Source organism: Nothobranchius furzeri, chromosome 1 (assembly GCF_043380555.1).
Source record: "Nothobranchius furzeri strain GRZ-AD chromosome 1, NfurGRZ-RIMD1, whole genome shotgun sequence".
Classification (NCBI taxonomy): Eukaryota; Metazoa; Chordata; class Actinopteri; order Cyprinodontiformes; family Nothobranchiidae; genus Nothobranchius; species Nothobranchius furzeri.
This window is the reverse complement of record NC_091741.1, coordinates 78868782-78890344: the sequence shown is the minus strand read 5'-3', so window position 1 is coordinate 78890344 and position 21563 is coordinate 78868782. Positions and strand designations below refer to the sequence as shown.

The 21563-nt window shown below is 39.6% G+C and overlaps 1 protein-coding gene across 4 annotated transcripts in view; it reads right to left on the bottom strand.

Annotated features, from left to right (window-relative positions):
- Positions 1–21563, bottom strand: part of fam13b (family with sequence similarity 13 member B) — an 81318-nt gene that overhangs the window by 44110 nt on the left and 15645 nt on the right. For 3 of the 4 annotated variants that reach the window (XM_015950430.3, XM_054739273.2, XM_054739272.2), the window contains exons 2-6: positions 6060–6210; positions 4325–4546; positions 1271–1483; positions 526–703; positions 237–381 (exon numbers count right to left, since the gene is read on the bottom strand). In XM_015950430.3, the coding sequence (XP_015805916.3) occupies positions 237–381; positions 526–703; positions 1271–1483; positions 4325–4490 (702 nt within the window). In that variant the 5' untranslated portion in view covers positions 4491–4546; positions 6060–6210. Of the gene's footprint in view, positions 1–236; positions 382–525; positions 704–1270; positions 1484–4324; positions 4547–6059; positions 6211–6888; positions 7097–21563 lie in introns of those variants that run through there. The other variant, XM_054739270.2, reaches the window with a different exon arrangement.

Here is a 21563-nt window from a genome sequence, read left to right as displayed (position 1 = left end):
AGAGGAAAGAAATGTGGAGGTTGGCAACACCAACCTCAGAAAAGGACACCCACTCTATGGAATGTGAATCAATATTTTTCTACAACAGTCAAAAAAGTCACAGTCAGAGAAAGTGTTTAACCAACTGTAAAGTCTCTTTCAAATGTTTCTGAATAAAAGTTTTTAAAGAAATATTTAGATGCAGACGTAACTTAATCCAGAGTAAAATGGGATCAGTAGAACAAAGGAGACCAAACCTGTTCATTAATGGAGCTGTAGTCGTTGGTAGCGGACAAATCTTCATCCTCTGAGTCAAACAGGCCTTCCTGATTGTCCAACAGCTCTGCCAGGACTCTGCTGACAGATTCCTGGTCCTGAAGGTCTTCTCTTTCAGATGACAGACTGCAGACAGAGAACATACATTCTCTAAACTGTAATGCTATTGTAACAAAACACAAACTCCTATTTAGAGTAGTGAATGTTCCTGTAAGAACCACGTAGTGATTATTGATCTTAATAGTAGATAATCCTGTAAAGGCATCTTACTGGAAGATGTCTGGTCCAAAGACGGCGGCCAGTGCCCCAACGTTCCACCTGTCAGGCTGAAGTGATGCCACGCTGGCCAGGAAGCGGCACAGGAAACGCAATAGGCCGTAGTTCAACTGAGGAAGCTGCTGTAGCACATACTTTAGGTTTCTACAAAGCTCTTCTTCATTGTTATGATCTGTGTTAAAAACAAAGCAAGAGGAGAATTGGTTTCACAACATTATTGTCACACTAATATTATTTACTGCTGCGAAAAACAAAAGATGATCAAGTCCTGTGTGTTTATCTAGGAAAGTTCTCATCAAGAATAATAAGACAATAAATAATTTATGTTCAATCCCCTCAAACTGAGCAGTTGAAAATACGTGATGCACAAGAAATTAAATAATAAAAGATGTTGTTTCACTCACACACACACACACACACACACACACACACACACACACACACACACAGCTCTGCTGTAACCTGCATGACTGCAGCAGCATAACATCATCATGTCAAGAGGATTAGAGCAGATTATCATTGACATAAAAGAGCAAGAATGAGGAGATGGAAGGTGAACTGAGGTGAACCAAAAAAGGAAACAGGACAAATTCGACAGTGGGAGATGTGTGAAAGTGATTGTTACTGCCAGTTTAAATCTCTGTTATTTAACATCTCAGATTAATCTGACTTGAGACAAAAGAGTGAACAAGGAGACGATGAACGCTGTGATAAGTAAGATGTGGTTGATGTGACACACCTTGGTGCAGCTGTAAAATGAGTCCTTGTACAGCTGTTGGGATGATGGGCTCAGGAAGCTCCTGCAGGAAGAGTCGGAGCAAACTGACAGCTGATGCTAGATCGGCCTTCTTATCTAACTCCACCTCCTCACCGCTGTCGTAGCGCTGACGCAGCCAGTCCACTCGCTCTGCATTGCCATTAACCAGGAAGAGCCCCTCTAAGTCCAGGTGGCCTGATGACACAGATGGTACATGAACTTTTAACTTTTCTAGTCCATCTGATCCCTCAAAGTGTTTTCCATTAAGTCACATTCAGCCAAAGCCACTTCTACATGTGGTGGGGCAGCTGGGATCAGACCACCAGCCTCTCCTCTGAACAAGGCAGCAGCTCTTATTTACATGTAGATAAACTCATTAAAAGCAAACATCTAAGATTAGTTGATCTACTCAAGTTGCTTCAAATCATTTTTAATTATAGTATTTGATTTCATTTTACACCAGTTCTATCACTATAAATAGGTCTCAACTGTTTTGCAAACCAGCTTTCTATTCAAAATCACACAAAGAAGTCAGCGTTTCTATTTGTTTTCAAAAATCTAGAGTGAACACATAAACACAAAAATAAAAGGCCAGCTGTTTAGACACTGCCAAAGTTAAAGCTTAGTTTGAAACTCAGAAACATACAAGAGCTGAACCAAATGAGGCCTAACAACTTTAGTCTACAAACGTGGGAACGGAATGATCCAGAATCTACACGGACACACAATCTCATACCAGATCAGCACACCCCATACCAACGCACACCGAGATGTGTGTGTGCGTGTGTGTGTGAATGCAACTCTGACAGATATCAGACTTGTGTGTGGTTGCTGATCTTGATAATGAAAGCTCTGCTACTTTAAAAGCTGATGTGTCATTTTTACATCTTATTGTTGAAGCGTTTGGAATCAAGCAAATCTACAGCTGTGTATCTTTCTTTAGATTTGAATTTGCACTGATAAAAGCAAACAGCACATCAACTGAATATCCCTGATCATTCCCCGTTTAGTCCCTGGCTAAACATTCTGCTGCACTAAAGCCTTTATAAATCACACATTAATTGCTGAGGCCAAATTTAGATACAATACATAGGCCTCCACGTTCAAACAGTTATGTTGTTACATGGGGATTAGGAAACTTCTTTGTGGCGCCTCATGTCTCCTGTTTTCTCCCTGGTCTCTGATCCATTAGCGAGCCAGATAAACTGTTCAAGTCCAAATGCCTAAAAGGAGTCCTGTGGGACATATTCCCTTTTATAGCTTCACAAAGTAGTTCACAGCTAGAGTTGCTGCAAAAAGTGACAACAGGATTGCACCGTGCCTTAGATTCTATGAAGTGATCTCTCTGATGCTCCTATGACTTTGTGTGCTGCCAACAAACAAAATCTGTCACAGGAAATGATCTCCGTTGTTTTCTAATTAATCTCTTAGTAAAAAAAGACAAATTTAAGCATCGTTTAAAGCACGCTGCTCCTAATAAAACCAAAAGTATCTCAAACAAAACAAAAGGAATTAAGGCTTTTCACGGGCTGGAAAACATCCTGAAAGCCGGCACTGCTCTGATCACGGCTCCAGCTGAGACCTTGGAGGATTTCAGACTTGTTGCATAACTTCACACGGTCAAGCTGCCCTGGCTCACAAAAACCAGCAGAACTGCTTCAGACCGCATGTAGGGAGATTCAAACAAAACCTTTTACGATTCACTTGTATGACTTGGCTTTTGGACCAGGACTTCCTTTTTTATGTGTGTGTGTTTTTTTTAAACATTTAATTTCTTTCAATGTTTTTAATAGCTAATTTAGCTGCCGTTGTTGACTGTTTTTATCTGTTTTGTATGGTTTTTATGTAAGTGTGGCGCTTTGGTCAGCTCCCTTAGTGTTTGTAAATGCACTTTATCAATAAATCGGTATGGTAAATATAAACCAGAAATGAATACATTTATAATTTGGTGTATGACTTTTATCTGTAATGCAAAACATGGTACATGTAATAATGTTTTAACTATTTTCAGTAACACACATTTAGCTAAAGATCTGCTATGACTTTCTTTTGTTAAAGTCATATAAACCAAAGCCATCTTTTCCCATCTTGCTTTAAGAGACGAGAAGTCTAAACTGCAAACCTGCTGTTTAATTGAAAATGACCGCATCTGCTGCTGCATGTTTGCAGATAAATGTCCTGGGAAAGGATACAGGAAGGGCTCAGAACACTCTGGCATCACTCTTGTCACTGCTCGGATTTCTTAGAGGAGCTGGAGTTAACAGGACTATTATGTAACCAAGAAGGAAGCCATGGGTGGATCTTTCTGCTGGTGGAATCAGAGTTCATGTTACTAGCTGGATCTCCATGAGACATTTAGCTTCTTTTATGTGACCAGAGGGGTCACTACAGCTCAACAGCATCCTTCAGTCTAAAAACATCTCAAACTTGTTTACTGGGAATGTTCCCTACTGGTTGCTGGCATCAATAGCAGGAGTCCTGCTGGTTGCTCACAGCCACAGTTTACAATAAGAGTGATCCACATTTTGTTATCGGAGCCGCTCACTCAGCTCTTAAACTTTTATCTTTTGAAATATCCATCTATCCATCCATCTATCCATCCATCTATCTATCTATCCATCTATCCATCTATCTATCTATCCATCTATCCATCTATCTATCTATCCATCTATCCATCTATCTATCCATCTATCCATCCATCTATCCATCTATCCATCCATCTATCTATCCATCTATCCATCTATCCATCCATCTATCCATCTATCTATCTATCTATCCATCTATTCATCTATCCATCTATCTATCCATCCGTCCATCCATTGGCACTATTTCTTATTTCCATTTAATTGACCTTAATCTTTTTGCCCTTTTCGTCAATATTTTGAGAATTTTTACAACTTTTTTAACCACTTTGTAAAATTGAACAAACAATTCAATAATTGCACTAACAATTTTTGTTCAGCATAAATGGTAATAAAATCAGTTAGGATGTAATGAGTACTTGTGACAGGTGTGGCGTGTGTCCCCGTCACTCACCGTGTTCTTCGATGAAGTCAACTATGTCTTTCACCAGTGCAGGAACCTCGTAGCCACTGGTCGTGTGTGTGCGTGAAACCTCTTCTAAAGGAACACCAAAAACTCGAGTGATGCTGGCTGAGCTCCCTCCCTCGTTGCCTGGCAACGGAGACACGCTCTTCCTCATGGCCTCCTCCTCCACCACTGCCTCCTCCTCACCACAACCCCGCCAAAACTTTACGTCTTACGAAACAACAAACGAAAACATGAGAAGAGGAATTTAGGTACAGAGGTCTGAGTCTTACAGGCTTTGTTATGTAAAGGAATGTTCTTTTTTCAAGTGTGATACTGCCATGATACATGTCAGGGTTTTTTAAACTGTGCATCCTAACCAAAAGAGGGTCTAATTAGTTGTTTAAATAAACTTCAGAACAAGTACATATGTAAACATCCAGTCAGAAAAAACAAGGCTCGTTTTACCAAATGTGTTTTGCAACCAATTAGATAAGGGAATTTATGATGTCAGATTTTAATTTGCAAGGGTGATTTCTACAATCACTGTAATGTAGGATGACTACATAAATACTGAATACATGTACTGAGAGGACATTTGGACTGTAGAAGATAAATGGTCACTACAGTAAAATTAAATGCCATGTCTTTTATGATTTGTTGCATCCTCTGCCAACAACTCCTTAATTCATATGCACAGTGAATGCCAACAAAAATGGGATAAATGTCAAAACCAAATAAGCTGCAGAAAGCAATGATTTTCTTTTCCAAGTCTGACATTGATGATGGTCAGTTGGTGAGTAATCTGAATGCAAACAGTGGCAGATGGTGTTCATCTGAAGAGGGAACAAATGTAGAAGAGAAATGGAATTTATCCCATTCAAATATTGTTCAAGTCTATCTGGAATTGGTCTTTTAAATTAACCCAATATTCACTTTTTATTCTTGTTTTTAAACCATTTTGCTTTTTCAGTTACAACTGGAGGACTGCTAACTAATTAAGCTACATAAAAATACACAAGACAGAACACTGATTATGAAAGTTTGAATTAGTTGGTACTCCATCCAACAACTTCTGAAACCAACCAAACCAGCTGTTGTTTTTTATAATCGGGTGGCTTTTGCATAAAAAGACTGAGCACGTTAGCTAATGAGAAGAAAGCAGTTTCTTTCTAAAACACTTTTAGTTCTAAGTTAGTAAATTCCAAAGGAATGAAGTCATATGTTGTTAGTAATAACAAATTTATTCATTGCTGTTTTATTGGTTTTATGCTTGGATGATGGGATGTACAATATAATACCCCCATGATTGTTCATTTTGAGGCTCATTCTGTGTTCTTAAGAACCAACAAAATTATTTAGCTATAATCAGCTTTTTAAAATGTGCTTTTAGATAATAAATGTGGTTATACATATACATATATATATATATTTATTGTGTTTTACGAATAAAGGTTTAACTGATGTTTGTACTTTGAAAAACATTGACAAGCTAGTATTGACATAGGTAGAAACAAAAATAATAAAAAGACAATAACTTTTAATTTCATGTTAGTAAAAAATGAGTTATTTTAGTGGTATTCCTGCAGTTAAAAGGTGCAGTGTAGAGATTTAACATTTTACGGATCAATGATCACAGTTTGCAATCAAGTGTTACATCATGCTTTTCAGTCAAAGATGGGACTCGTGTGTGTGTGTGTGTGTGTGTGTGTGTGTGTGTGTGTGTGTGTGTGTGTACACTTACTGTGTAGCAGTGAAAGTGTGTCCTAATCTCTCCTCCTCTGGCCAGTGAACCACTGAACCATCTATGGCTGCTTCAGGTTGTGGCAGAAGATGAGCCGGTAGTTCCTCATTGACAGACCGCTAATCCCTCTTGCAGGATTCCCTTAGCTACACTGAGAACAGACAGAAACCAAGAGGAGGTAAAGGGAAATGAGGATAAGGGTAAAGAGGGAGTGGGGAAAGAGAAAAAGAGAAAAAAAATGTTATTAGGAGGCTAGGAATCTTGTCAAATTTAAGATGCAAGATCAATTTGTTATTTAACTCATGTTCAACCATTTTCATTTCAACTATTATGAAACTTCTTGGGGAATTATTACACTGAGCTAGCGAGTACATTTATCCTTCTGATTAACTCATCTTTGGGCAGATAAAAAATAAACAGTTCAAGTGGACCATACAAGTCCTTAGCTCCTTTGTGGGTACTATAGTCACATGCACAGCAGGAAGTAAACAGCCAAACCCTCTATTATCTATAACATAGCAAGAGTATTTAAACAGGAAAAGCAAATAAGAACCTGCTTTCATAAATCTCTAACCATTTTTAACTATCCACCAATCAGGAGAAAAGAATGCAACAGTATTTGAATTCTAGGTGTCTGCAAACCTGGCACAGACTTCCTCAAACCAGACACACACAAAAATGCACAAGTTGAAGATCAACCAAAATCAACCACCAGAATGAAACATACAAGAGAATTAGAACCTTAATCCAGGTATTGATTTCTGGTGTTTGTAGAACTGAAGGAGAACTAAATGATTTCTGCTTTCATTCCTATTCCTGAATCACTCACCTTTCTGTAAAAAAAACCACACCTCTACTCTTCAAGGCTTGGCCTGTCAGATAAAGAACAACATTTTCCAACAGACTGAGTCCAAACATGAATCCAGCACAGACTCTTGGTTGAAAGTTTGTCCAGTGCGTTGAACAGGTCCAAGCACATCCATGTGCACTGACAAGTCATTTCAAATGGATGTAAAGAAGCTACATCTAAATTGCCACCACAAGAGTGTGAGTGCATATAAATAATGCTGCTATGCATGTGATGTGACTATGTTTAGAGGGAACAGTAATCTGAGATAAAGCCAGTTTGTACCAACAGGCATGTAAAAACACCCAAAGCAAAGCTGTAATGTCAGCGTAACACTCTGGACTACAAGATTAGTTTGGAGATGAAACTGTACAAAAGTAATAAAAATGAATGAGCAAAAATATAATTTTCTTTTTTCAAAATTTATAGCAAAAAGGTTTGTCGAAGGATTTCAACCAATTCACCATTGTGCCCCCCCCCCCCCCCCCCCCATTCAACTCAAATTTTATTGATTGGTTTTAAAAACACACACTTATACAAAAAACACATATTGATATATTCCTATCTAGATTTCAAATGACAACACTTTTCAGGCTACACACACGATAATAGAGGGCAGTATTACTGACCTGTCAGCCAATAGCTGATGATTTTGCCTGAATGGAGGGGGGGGGGACCCCTTCACCTATTGGTTTGGGTAGATGTCACTCAAAGGTATGAAGCCAAGATCTGGATGCTAATGAGGATTATTAGAGATGCATCTGGGGGAAATTTTGACTGTTTTCTGTGGTAAATGGTGTTGGACTGTGAATGTAAGACTTGTTGTGGACCAACTACTTTATTGGACTTCTGGATGTAAAATGACCAATCTTGTTGGAGTTGGCATTAATCTTGTTAATGATTTGAGGCTTCGAACAGTGAGTTGACAAAAGGGTTTACCGTAGTTTTCAGTTCATGGTGGGTTACCTTTAGAAAACTGGGCTTACACTATATTAGCCTATCCCATTTGTTATTTTGAGGGATAACTAAGGCTAAAGTTCTCTTTGACGTTTTAATGCAGATTAAGCACGGGTTCCAGGATTCTCAAGATTAGTAATAATTATTTCTGAATGTAAGGCACTCTTTGGCTTTTTTTTCTTTCCAGTGCAAACTGGAGCATAAGCTTCTTTAAAAGCTAAAGATAATCCGACTGTTCATACTAGGTGAAAGCCTTTATACTGAAACTGCATATTGTTGTTCAAGTCAAAGACTTGTTTGTAGTAACCTAAGCCAATATAAAAACTAACAAAATGTAACGTGCACTGTTCATGGATTAGTATAAGTAGCGCAGCACCAGTTCTTGGAAGTAACCAGCTCAACATATTTCAGCATTATTTTACATCAGGACAGAGAGGTGAGCACACAGTAATAACAGAAGTGAACAGAAAAGTGAGCTGGAGCTGGTTAGAGCCTGTTATTAAAGGAGACAACAATGCACTTTTCTGGTGGAAATATGCTGTCAGTCTTCCCCAGATGTCGCGACTAGCCCCAAAGTTCCCATGTGTCTGTACCATAGACTCATTGAAGCAGGTTTTCAGCAGTGAGGCAGTCGGCCACTGTCGGTCCACAACGTTCTAGGTTGAAGCCAGAAAAGGTAAACATGCTGCTTTTTCAGGCCATAAATGTTTAATAAGCTGCATCTTTTTAAGTTATTATTATGTGTGTTATGTTGTTATTGTTTTAGGAATGGTGTTTGGAATTTAGTAGGGCTGCAACAACGAATCGATAAATTCGATGAAAATCGATTATTAAAAGCGTTGGCAACGAATTGCGTCATCGATTCGTTGTGTCGCACAACTCTTCCAAAAGCGCCCCACCCCCCACCCCCTTCCCGCCCGCCGTTGCGCGCAGACCAGAGCAAGTCAGATCAGCGCGAGGTAGAGCTATGGCAAGCCAAAACCGTCACAATACGCCACTTTCCCAACCCGTCTAGTTAAGAAATGGCGAAAAAAACGCCGTTTGATGTGCCAAGACGTCGTAAAATACGGCGAAAACTCTGCCAGAACGCCGTAATTTACGCCGTTCTGAACGGTCCCGTAGAACGCCCGTAAAATACGCCGTTTTTTCCGGACATTGAACGCCGTTTTTTACGTCACCCTAATCCCAGACGCGTTCTCTGTGTGGGTGGCGTAAAATACGGCGTTTGGTACGGACATTGAACGCCGCTTTTTTCGCCGTTCTGTGACATAAAACGCCGCTTTTAACGCCACTTTGTGACAGTTTTAACGCGTTTAAAATTCAACTTTACTCTCATTTATGCAGAGCCCTCCCCATGGGTTTCTCATCCACTTAATTTAAACTCCAGTGACCCAATGAAAGACGAGGAGGTTGAGGCAGCACTAATTCATCCCAGATTCGCCGGGCTGTCGGGCTGTGCGGATTGCTGTTTTCTAATACAACTCGGCTCTGTTTCAACTAATTTCACTGTATTGAAAAAGCCTTGAAATGTAGTAATATTATCAACAATGTGTCAACATTATTATTTTTTCTGTCCACCTGTAAAAGGCAGAAACGCTGTTTCAGTCAGACCTGATGATTACTTAAAAGTGTGGCTGCCGTATCAGTCTGTCCTCGTGGCTCGTGAGTCCAGCTGAAACATCAGTGCTCTTTCTGTCCAAAACTCCATTCTTCTTAAGTTCATCCACTTTCAGTATTTACTATTGTGACAGTGTGTGCTGTCGCAACGTCCCGATTGATCATGCGCCCTGGCTACTTGGTCAAGGGAATGTTCCTTTGGCTGACTGGTTAGAGCGTATGACTCTCACCCGGGAGTCTGGGGTTCGAATCCCGCCCGAGCCCTCGTTTATCCACCTGGCCACACTATTGTTTTTTTTTTTTTTTCGTCTTTTTTTAACGACTGTTATACTTGTCTTACAGGAGTTTCTGAAGATGTTCTGTCTTGCTTCTCCATCATCACTCTCCAGCTCCTCAGACCAGCCACTCCAGAACCTTCCCAGATCCAGGATCAGAGCACTTTAATTAAAGTTTGAAACATGTCTGCTTGTTGTTCTCCTATAGAAGCCTTAAACTAGAATTTGCTAATGAGCTTTCTTGGCTAAAATATGCTCTTAAATGTTTTTATTTACATAATCAAGAAACACGTTTTTCATTGCTGCTTCACCAAGACACGACTCTGAGAATGTCCTCAAGATCCTGAAACGCTGGTTAAAACAAATTACTTTTAACCTCTTATAAAACAAACGTGCCTGTTGATGATTATGCCACTATACTGAAGCACCTGCATACTTGCTACCGATTTGCTAACTTTCTGTAATATTTGATATTTAAGTTAAAAACATGAAATGCTGTAACACAAATTCCAAATGTTCTAGTTGAGCACTTGTTTCTACTCAACTAATCATTATTTCTGTGATTAGTCAGCTTTTTCCTTTTCAATAAACACATGGAAAAATTACAATTATCTTACTGAAAAATGGTTTAACAGTGTTGCACATGTATAATAATCTACACTGGTTTTCACAGTTACGGCATTCTTCAAACTATAATAATAAAATAAAGTGAAACGATATTTACAATTGATTACTTCCTACTATTTACATTTTATGCATCGATACTGTAAATGGCTGTTTACTAAGGCATACAAAGTCAGTGGAATGTTCTCATACGGGTTCTTGCCTAGTAAGCAGGGGGTTGCCTCCTGTAAAAATGGAGATGATTAGCCTCATTGTTGTCTTTCAGCACACTCCGTAAAGTCCTAAATTTAAAAAAATGTGGTTTGTGGGAGAGGCTCATCTACTTTCTAAGGCTAACACTTTTAAACTCCTCTTAAGCACACACTCAACTTGTTAATAACTAAAAGGATTGTTCAATACCTGCTCAAATAAACAAGGCAATTCTACAGACTCGTGGATTTGTAAGTAGCATTAATGAAGAATGCAGGATCATATAGAACAGAAATATGTAGATTTACAAGCAAACTACCTGTGTACAGGCACTGACTCTGTATGCCTTAGTAAACAGCCATTTACAGTATCGATGCATAAAATGTAAATAGTAGGAACTTGAAGTATTCAATTGTAAATATCTTTTCACTTTATTTTATTATTATAGTTTGAAGAATGCCGTAACTGTGAAAACCAGTGCAGATTATTATACATGTGCAACACTGTTAAACCATTTTTCAGTAAGATAATTGTAATTTTTCCATGTGTTTATTGAAAAGGAAAAAGCTGACTAATCACAGAAATAATGATTAGTTGAGTAGAAACAAGTGCTCAACTAGAACATTTGGAATTTGTGTTACAGCATTTCATGTTTTCAACTTAAATATCAAATATTACAGAAAGTTAGCAAATCGGTAGCAAGTATGCAGGTGCTTCAGTATAGTGGCATAATCATCAACAGGCACGTTTGTTTTATAAGAGGTTAAAAGTAATTTGTTTTAACCAGTGTTTCAGGATCTTGAGGACATTCTCAGAGTCGTGTCTTGGTGAAGCAGCAATGAAAAACGTGTTTCTTGATTATGTAAATAAAAACATTTAAGAGCATATTTTAGCCAAGAAAGCTCATTAGCAAATTCTAGTTTAAGGCTTCTATAGGAGAACAACAAGCAGACATGTTTCAAACTTTAATTAAAGTGCTCTGATCCTGGATCTGGGAAGGTTCTGGAGTGGCTGGTCTGAGGAGCTGGAGAGTGATGATGGAGAAGCAAGACAGAACATCTTCAGAAGCTCCTGTAAGACAAGTATAACAGTCGTTAAAAAAAACGAAAAAAAAAAACAATAGTGTGGCCAGGTGGATAAATGAGGGCTCGGGCGGGATTCGAACCCCAGACTCCCGAGTGAGAGTCATACGCTCTAACCAGTCAGCCAAAGAAACATTCCTTTGTCCAAGTAGCCAGGGCGCATGATCAATCGGGACGTTGCGACAGCACACACACACACACACACACACACACACACACACACACACACACACACACACTGTCACAATAGTAAATACTGAAAGTGGATGAACTTAAGAAGAATGGAGTTTTGGACAGAAAGAGCACTGATGTTTCAGCTGGACTCACGAGCCACGAGGACAGACTGATACGGCAGCCACACTTTTAAGTAATCATCAGGTCTGACTGAAACAGCGTTTCTGCCTTTTACAGGTGGACAGAAAAAATAATAATGTTGGCACATTGTTGATAATATTACTACATTTCAAGGCTTTTTCAATACAGTGAAATTAGTTGAAACAGAGCCGAGTTGTATTAGAAAACAGCAATCCGCACAGCCCGGCGAATCTGGGATGAATTAGTGCTGCCTCAACCTCCTCGTCTTTCATTGGGTCACTGGAGTTTAAATTAAGAGGATGAGAAACCCATGGGGAGGGCTCTGCATAAATGAGAGTAAAGTTGAATTTTAAACGCGTTAAAACTGTCACAAAGTGGCGTTAAAAGCGGCGTTTTATGTCACAGAACGGCGAAAAAAGCGGCGTTCAATGTCCGTACCAAACGCCGTATTTTACGCCACCCACACAGAGAACGCGTCTGGGATTAGGGTGACGTAAAAAACGGCGTTCAATGTCCGGAAAAAACGGCGTATTTTACGGGCGTTCTACGGGACCGTTCAGAACGGCGTAAATTACGGCGTTCTGGCAGAGTTTTCGCCGTATTTTACGACGTCTTGGCACATCAAACGGCGTTTTTTTCGCCATTTCTTAACTAGACGGGTTGGGAAAGTGGCGTATTGTGACGGTTTTGGCTTGCCATATAGAGCCGGCAGATCAGCGCGAGGGAGAGCCGCAGATCAGCGCGAGGGAGAGCCGCAGATCAGCGTGAGGGAGAGCCAGTACCGGCAGATCAGCGCGAGGGAGAGCCGGCAGACTTGCGCTGCTGCGAACCGGTTCCGCATTGTCGCGCAGCGATCCAGGCAGCTGCTTCCAGCACACGGTCCATTCTCAAAGTGGCGCAACCAAAAAACTATAATTAGCACACGATCGTTCATGTCCGCACATGTTCTCTATTTGTGCCTGAAGCTCGCTACTGCGGAGCTCATCACCTGTGCTGTGGTGATTTCACCTCACGCAGCATCGAAAACGCGCTCTGCGCTTTTCGGTCAGGTGATCCCTTTGATCTGCTCAAAAGTAACTGATGAGGTGAAAAGGTAAGAATCCAGGCAACAGATTTTCTGGAGAATTATGAGGAGATGCAGGAAGATGAGAGACAGACAGGACAGGAAAATAGTTAAATAAAAACAAGAAAACAAAACAAAGTGTTGAAAAGTCAAATGTAGGTAGATTTATCTCCACGACACGTTTTTACCAGTAAAAAACAATAAGTTATACACATGTCATATTTATACATCTGATACAATTCAGATCACCTTCAAAACTCAGTCACACACAGGGCCGTTTCAAGACATTTTGGGGCCAAGGCAAAATGCCCCCCCCCCCCCCCATAACTGGGCTCCCCAGAAGCCTCTGTGTAATTCATGCCCTCTCCAGTAGTGTTAGTTATACGGTGTTTATAAAAGCCCCTCAGACATTACTGACATGTTCTAATATTATCAGATGAAAAACTAAATTATCAGACATGCTGTCTCATCTGCTTCTTTTAAAAACTTGCAAAAAGTAACAAAACCATTTGAAAGCCACTATTTGTGGATTCTCTGAAAGTTTCCATGGAGTGTGTGACAACTTATTTTTTCATTGATCCTATCGTCTAATCTCACAGCTGAAACAAGCATCCTTAATAATCTGTGCACAGGAAGCTTACCGATGCTGTAGTAAAACAAAAGGTATAATAATTTATTATTAATAAAACCTTGTTGCAGCACTAAAGCAGAAAAATTAGATTTTGCATTAAATATGCAAAATATTTACATATGAATAGTTTTAGAGCCCTTTAATTGGCAGAATCTGATATTAATTTAGTTCTTACAAAAAATGGGTCCCAACATGGTTTGTGTGGCGTTGCCATAGTGTGACGTCATAGGCACAGATCCCCTGTCCTCTTGTTTGGAAATGGAAATATGGTCACCCTATATTAAACAAACTGTCCACCCGGGCTTTTGCCCTACGATTGAATGTCAGTTGAGAGTCAGTCTCATGCAGACTGACCAATGAAGAGAGGGCCTCAAGTTAAGACCCTCTCCTCATTGGTCAGTCCACACGAGGTTGGTCAAAGGTTACTCTGGGCGGGTTACGTGTTGTCAAGCATTCAAGTATTGAGTATATTTACTGCATATTACAGTAAAATATTCTGTATGTGACCACATTATGGTGATCCTTGGGTCGTGATGATGGAGCCCTTGAATATTGTTGCCCAGGGTACAACAAAGTGTTAATCTGGCCCTGGTTCCGCCGTCACATTCCCGCAGAAACTGGTTGATCACACCGGGGCCAGACTACTAGCATGTGGTTTTACAACCACAATGTCCTCAGAAGCAAAAACGCTTTTAAAAGGGAGGGAGGAGTCCTAACTGTTGCTGCAGGCGTGTTGTGTGAGAGCGCAGTTATATACTGGTTAATATATTTTTGGGTTCAGTTGCTTTCATGTGGCCTAATGTGAGTCTATTTGGGATCATTGGAATGATCAGCAGCATTTCTTGATGTGACTTTATGGCAGTTGCCCAGGGCATCATCGCAAGGAGGATGGCATTTATTTACTTTTGTTTTCTTTGGTATTTTTTCAGTCAGTTTTGGAAATAGTGATCAATTTTGATTAATTCACAGCCTATGTTTAATTACATTTAAAATAAATATTAACAGATGAGATCAAACAAAACAGATGAGAATTGCCCTTAAGCTGTTTAACTTGGACCAAGCATTTTAGGTCACAGATAGATGTAGCTTAGGGTCTCTGTCTATACACTTTATAAGACAATTTAGGTGATGGCATGTTGTTTTTCTGCTATTGAACTGTTTTCTAATAATGTTGTGTTAAATAAAGTGAAGGAAGGAGAGAAATAACGTTTCCCTAGCAGTTTTTAAAAATTTCCCCATGTAATCCGATTAATCGATTAATCGTGTCGAGACCTCATCCGATTAATCGATTATCCAAATAATCGTTTGTTGCAGCCCTAGAATTTAGTTTCTGAATGGTGAAGGTCCAAGCCAACAGTTCGGTAATTCCACTTGACGCTAACGTCATCATTTTTTATGTAATACTGTACACCAAGGTAAGAGGAAGTTGGATGTTTATGTTTATGTATTTAGCAGATGCTTTTGTCCAAAGCGACTTACAAGTGATAATCGGCATTTTGCCCTTGAGGCTAACAACAACAGTAACAACAACAACATTGACATCAGTCATGGAGAGGAGGGAACAAGGAGTGGACAGTAGAGCAGGGGAACGGGTGCAGGCAAGGTGCTAGTTAAGAAGATGCTCTGAAGAGCAGGGTCTTCAGGAGTTTCTTGATGTCATCAAAATGTTGATACTGTTCAAGCCTATAAGAGGGGAAGATGAGCTTTATCTGGAGAGATGTCGGTCTATCTTCAGCCACTTGTAAAATGCCACGTTCCAATGCGTTCACTGTGTTCTACAAACCAGTGTCTGCTGTCTAACCCGAGATATAGCCTAGAACCGCGAGGTGGGCCCCAGCTGTGGAATGTTCTGCCTTTGGTTGTTTTGAACAGCTCTATCGTTTTTAAATCTAGGCTGAAGACACATTTCTATTCTAGAGCTTTTAATTAGGCAGGTTTGTCTCAGTTGTATTTGTAGTTGTGTTATGGTCATTTTTGATTTTGTGTGTTTTGTTTTATTTGTAAAGTGTTTTTATTTGTTGTAGTAAGCACTGGGCTGACTGAAGTGAGCTAGACAGTGCTATAAATATTTACGATGACGATGATGAAAAAGACATGAATGAGGTATGAAGACCAGGCTGCCTCATTCACGGATTAGAATACATGACAAAGACGCGAGACAACAAAAACTAATAATTTCAATTAGTAAAAACTACAGCTCCACATGAAGCACATAAAAACACATTTTAATTGTGTTGGAAATTAATTTAATCAATACTTTTGCAGTGGTCTCTAGTAAGAATGAATGCCTTGCAAGTCATACTCGGGGGAAGAAATGCTCAGATGCTCTTGTTTCAGGAACTAATAGAAAGCCAGATCAGAGGAGAGATTAACACGGCAGGATTTTAGTCTTATTTCCTAATATTTGAACATCTCACATCTCAGATTGGCTAACAGCAACACAACCCTACCACTGACCCCATTTGCTCTGCAATGTTGATGTTTTATCTCCACAAATAACTCAAGCCTGGTGGAGCTCTACTGTGTTGTGGAGTTGCTAATGCTAAAGGTTAGCATCGATCTGCTGAGATGTTCTCTGCTGTTTCCTAGATGTAAAACCAACAACAGCCTTTACCTTCGCGAGTCAAAATGGGCAACTCCATGAATGTTTAGGGACAGTATGACGAAGATCTGTCAGGATTTTCAAATCCTAGCATTTTACAGTCTATTTTGTATCAGATGCTAATTAGTGGTGGGAATCTTCATTTACATCACAATTCGATTACGATTCAGGGAGCTCCGATTATTGATACATCTTTCTCCGCCCTCACCTGGCTGCCAAGTTATTACATGGTACTTAAGAAAAACATTTGTAATGACGAAACATTAATTTACTCCCAATATCTTTTATTAACATAATTATCAGTGCAATGTTTTAAAGAAAAGAATTGCTGTCATTAACAGCTTCCAAACAACATAATGCTGCATGTCCAATTAATTTGAAAACAAATTTATTTTTCAAAAAATAAATAAGATTAGACAACTTAAACAAATTTTTGAGTATAAATACCCTTGACAAGAACTTAAATTAAATGTATAAATACATGCATAAAACAGAAAAAAAAAAGTTGCGTACGGACGCAAATCTTTCACGATAAAACTTGCTATGGACTTAGTAATTCTGTTAGCCTTTTCCCGAGTTGGGTGGAAATTTTAACAATGCCTGCTCAACAATTCTCTGGTTGGTGGCGGCAGCCGCAGCTACTGGTTTTTTTCCCCCCTCCTCCGGGTGAAAACGATCAACATGGTTTCTCATGTTTGTTGTGTTTCTAAAATATTTACGTTTCGTTTTACACAACTTGCATACCGTATGGCTTTTGTCCAGGTCTCTTTCCCCCTCAAACTCATAAAAACCAAAGTAATTCCATATACTTGCTTTTAATGATGGCGGTGCTGGCCGTATTTCTCGGTCAGCCATGTTGTCCTGTGCACATACCTTTCCGTCAAAGAACCAGACTCCAGTTTAGCTGAGTTTCACTTTTAGCGCCTCGTCATTAATAAAATCGATTTACTTTTTTTAATCGATTGATAATCGCTCATGTTCGCATCTTGATGCATCTAAAAAACGAGTTTATCTCCCACCCCAATGCTAATGCAGGAGATAGGTGTAGGAGACTGTTTTCATGATCAGCCTGCATGAAAATCTTAAGAGTGACCAATTATAATCAGAATAACAAAAAATGTTTTTTTTCAGTGTTCCATACCTTTAAGGATTTAGACAACTGGTGCCCTCTAGCTATCTGAATTGCAGTACCAATGTTTCATAAGGTTTTTAAACTAATTCAACTTTATTCATTAGACATAATCTATCAAGCATCTACTATTATGTCTGTCTCACCAGCATCTCAAAGCAGCATGCTTGATGCTTCTACCAAAACAGCAATCTATTCTTTTATCAGTTATCTACCAATTATGGGCACAACATCTGAAAAGTATTTTGACTAAAGCATAATTTATACTTCTCAGTCTGCATCGAAACGGATGCACGCAACACCATTATCAGTCTTTTCCAGGGCTCTCCAGCAGGCTCACAAGGACAAATGGAGTCAAACTCTCTTTTCTAAACATTCGTACAACGAGACAAAGAATGCAAGCTTGTGATTGGTCGGGACACCAACCCTGAGAGCTGAAGATATCTAGCGGCAGACAGAGTTGCTTGAAGAATCCCTTTGTGGAAAAAAACTCTAAAAAATATGAACTTTTAATTTCCCCCATGACTGGAGGAGTGAAAAGATATGTAGCAAGCAGTTTATTTGTGGACGTAAATGATGGGAAACGTGGGTATATAGAGCAAGGTGGCGAGCGCATGAAGAGGTTGAGGAGAATGAGAGACAAATTTGTCTGTGTTAAAAAGTCTCTTAAATGCAAAAAACACAATACAAACACAATAGTAAATGCACCATCTTGGATCGGGTACATGACAGGATACTCCAGAACAGTAGGGATGCACCGATGGATCGGCATTTGATCCCAATCAACCGATAGCGCCCCTATCGGTTTTGATCGGAGTTTTCAAAATAGATCAAAGCAGACCGATCAGGTAGGGTTGTCACGGTAACCGGTGTAGCAGTAAACCCCGGTAAAAAAAAGTCGACAATAATAATAACCGTCTTGTTTAAAAAAAAACTATATTATCTCGGTGGGTTTACCGTGGCTGCGGAGTAGGCGCGGTGACCCTTACCAGCCACCGTATCATCTGCTCAAGTTGCCGGCGGCACATGCGCGCTTTGATGTTTACAACCAAAACTTTCTTGAACCTAAAGCTGAAATAATGGCCAAAGGAGGAGACGGCAGTGCTCAGGAGGACATTTTTTATCCCTCAAAGAAGACAAAGTCGGAAGTACGGGCATCTTTTGGATGTTTGAAGAATGCTGAGGGACAGTTGATAGAAGCGGGGCTGTCCTGTTTGCAGCACGTGCAGAAAAAGTGTCTGTGAAAGGCAGCAACGCTTCAAATCTCATGACACATCTGCGTGACCATCACCCACAACTCTACAGTCAACACAAGGCAATTAACGTTAGCGTTTTAGCTAAAAGGCATGATCCGAGGATTTGGGTTGAGGGAGAAGGCAACGAGTCGCTATATAAAGCAGCCGCAGCGCCGCTACCTGCATATAAACCGTGTCGCGGACACCCCCATGTTGAAATGATGCTATGCATTACAGGGCTCCCAGGGGCAGATAAGAGTTGGCCTCTCAGAGAATAATTATGAATTTAACAATGATTACTGCCTGATGACATTTTCCCACATCTGCAAAGCTCACTGGAACACAAACCGAGGACAATATTTTCCTGATATAGGGTTTATTACTCAAGTAAGGGTAAAAAAGTATCTGATTAGAAGGCTACTTGAGTACTGAGTATCATCTGATCTAATATTTTTTAAATTATTACATCAAACAGACAAAAAATAAGAAGTTATGGGCAAATGTTTGTATTTTAAAGACTAAAGGGAAAAAATGTAAACAAATAAACAACATAATTACAAAATAACACATTTTAGGCTAAATTTAGACACAAACTGAGGACAATATTTCCTGACATACAGGGTTTATTTAATTGTGTGAAAATGTAACACGTTTAAAAAAAAATACCGCGATAATACCGAAAACCGTGGTAATTTTGGTCACAATAACCGTGAGGTTAAATTTTCACACCGTGACAACCCTAATGCAGACCATTTTAGATTAGGTTACATTTCCTTTATTCCCAGATTATGTAGTTTGTAGCACTCATTATAATGTTGTAGAAAATTTCTGGCCAATCCACGTGATCGGTATCGGTGATCAGCATTCTTTGATATCGGTATCGGTGATCGGCAGCAAAAAACCTGATTGGTGCATCCCTACAAAACAGTGCAACGCTCTCTGTTGTCCTGGCGGTGAATTGCTTTGAAAATACTTCCCAGGAGACGAAGTCTGAAGGCAAGACGTCTCCGTCCAGGTGTGCATCTCTTCCCCATGGAGCTGAGTAGAAGTATAAAGTAGGCTTAAGAGGTAACTATGTCTGAACCTTAGGAAGCAAAATAAAAAAGGTTAAATTTTTTTATTAACCAAATCTAACTTGATTGTTAGCTCTTATTAACGGTCATCCACACATTCGTACAGGCAATAAATGTAAATGAACCAGCTGTATATCAGATTTCAGTTTATTTCTAAACGCTGCACCTGCCCACACTCAGATGTGAAGCCTGAACAGCGCTGAGCAGGGAGGCAGCTTTGAACATAAAGGTCACAGGTTCAATCCCTGCAAACAGCAACCAGACACTTGACTGACAAACTCAAAACATCAATGTCTAAACGACTACTTTATAGCCATCTATTAAAAACATAAATCAGAAGCAAAACTTATTTCTATTGCATCCCTGACAGCCAGATAGCCATTATCCACAAAATAAGGGAAAGCTAAAATAAAAATTTAATTATTAAAAAGCTATAATAACAAATGACCATTTCTCTAACTTGCTATATGTTGTGAAGTTCTTCAAAAAAGTATTAGGCTGTTAAACACACCCAGTTTGATGAATGCTGGAAACTACCAAGTGACCCAAAAAGGAAAAGACCCAAAAGAAGCAGGCCAGATTTTTCAAGTTTCACAAATTAAAAGGGAAAAAAAACAGACAAAATCTTTTAAAACAAAGAAATGGGTACTTATGAAGTACCTAATGCTTAGGAAGAAAAGAGAAAAAAACTATCAGAGCACGAAAAGAAATCCATTAAACTGCCTTTTGCCTGAGGTTTATCATAACAGTCATGGCAGGCATGAATGTCTGGTATTTTCTGTTTTGTATACCGTGTTGTCAGCCTTTCATGGCTGCCTTGTATTCTGCAGTGAGCATGACATCTCACATACAAACAAGCACACACCCGAACTCGTGACACAAGAGTATTCAGCGATACAAATCTCTTCCTCTGAGCCTGCGAGGAAGACTCGTTTGAGCCATCACAGATGGAATGAAAACAACTCATCACCTTTCAGCACAGAAATTCCTGTAATGAGTTCCAAAGCACCAGGTTGGATGCCTGATGTTTTCTGAGTCGGCTCGACAACAAAATAAAGGGAAAGAAATTTATCAAGAAAGATTAACTGTCTGATACGACACTGCACATACAAAATGACTGTGTTTTAAAGTTGAAGTGCCCTTAATCATCACACACTTATCAAACTACATCTCCGCATTTGACCCATTCCCGTGAGCTGCAGCAGTCAACGCGCTCAGGAACTATTTGGTGTTTTAACCCCCAATCCAAATCCTTAATGTTCAGTTTCAAGTGGGGAGGAACTGGGTCCCATTTTTAAAGTCTTTGGTATGACCTGACCGTGGATTTGAACCCACAATCTCCCATCTCAGGGTGGACAGTCCCTAGGCCACTGAGAAGGTACTAGAAACCTGCTTGTTCTCTCACGCATTCCACTCACAATGAGTCCGCTCATGGAAACAATGTTAATCTACAACTAACCCTTGTCCTGAAAATTATCCTTGATGTTTGATTTCCTTGAAAATAGACTAATAACAAAAAGTCAATCAATAATTTTCCTATAACTGATGCCAGCATTCCATGTTGAGTTCTCTGGTTAGTGGAAGCACCTCTGCCCTAGATACACTACTGTGTACATAACATATCAGTTAAAAGGTCAAATCCTAAAATATTTACAGTCAACAGGTCAATGACACAGCGATCAGAAATGTAACACATATCAGATGAAACCAGTTTGTGCTCATTTTAAGCGTCTGCTTTTAACACAATCTCCTCTTGTGCAACGTGGAGCATTGAGCCAGGGATTAAAACTAACAAAAACTGAGACTATTGTGCCTTTAAAGCCCAGGCTACACTGTGTGTCTTCGGCTGTCGCAAAGAACTGCTT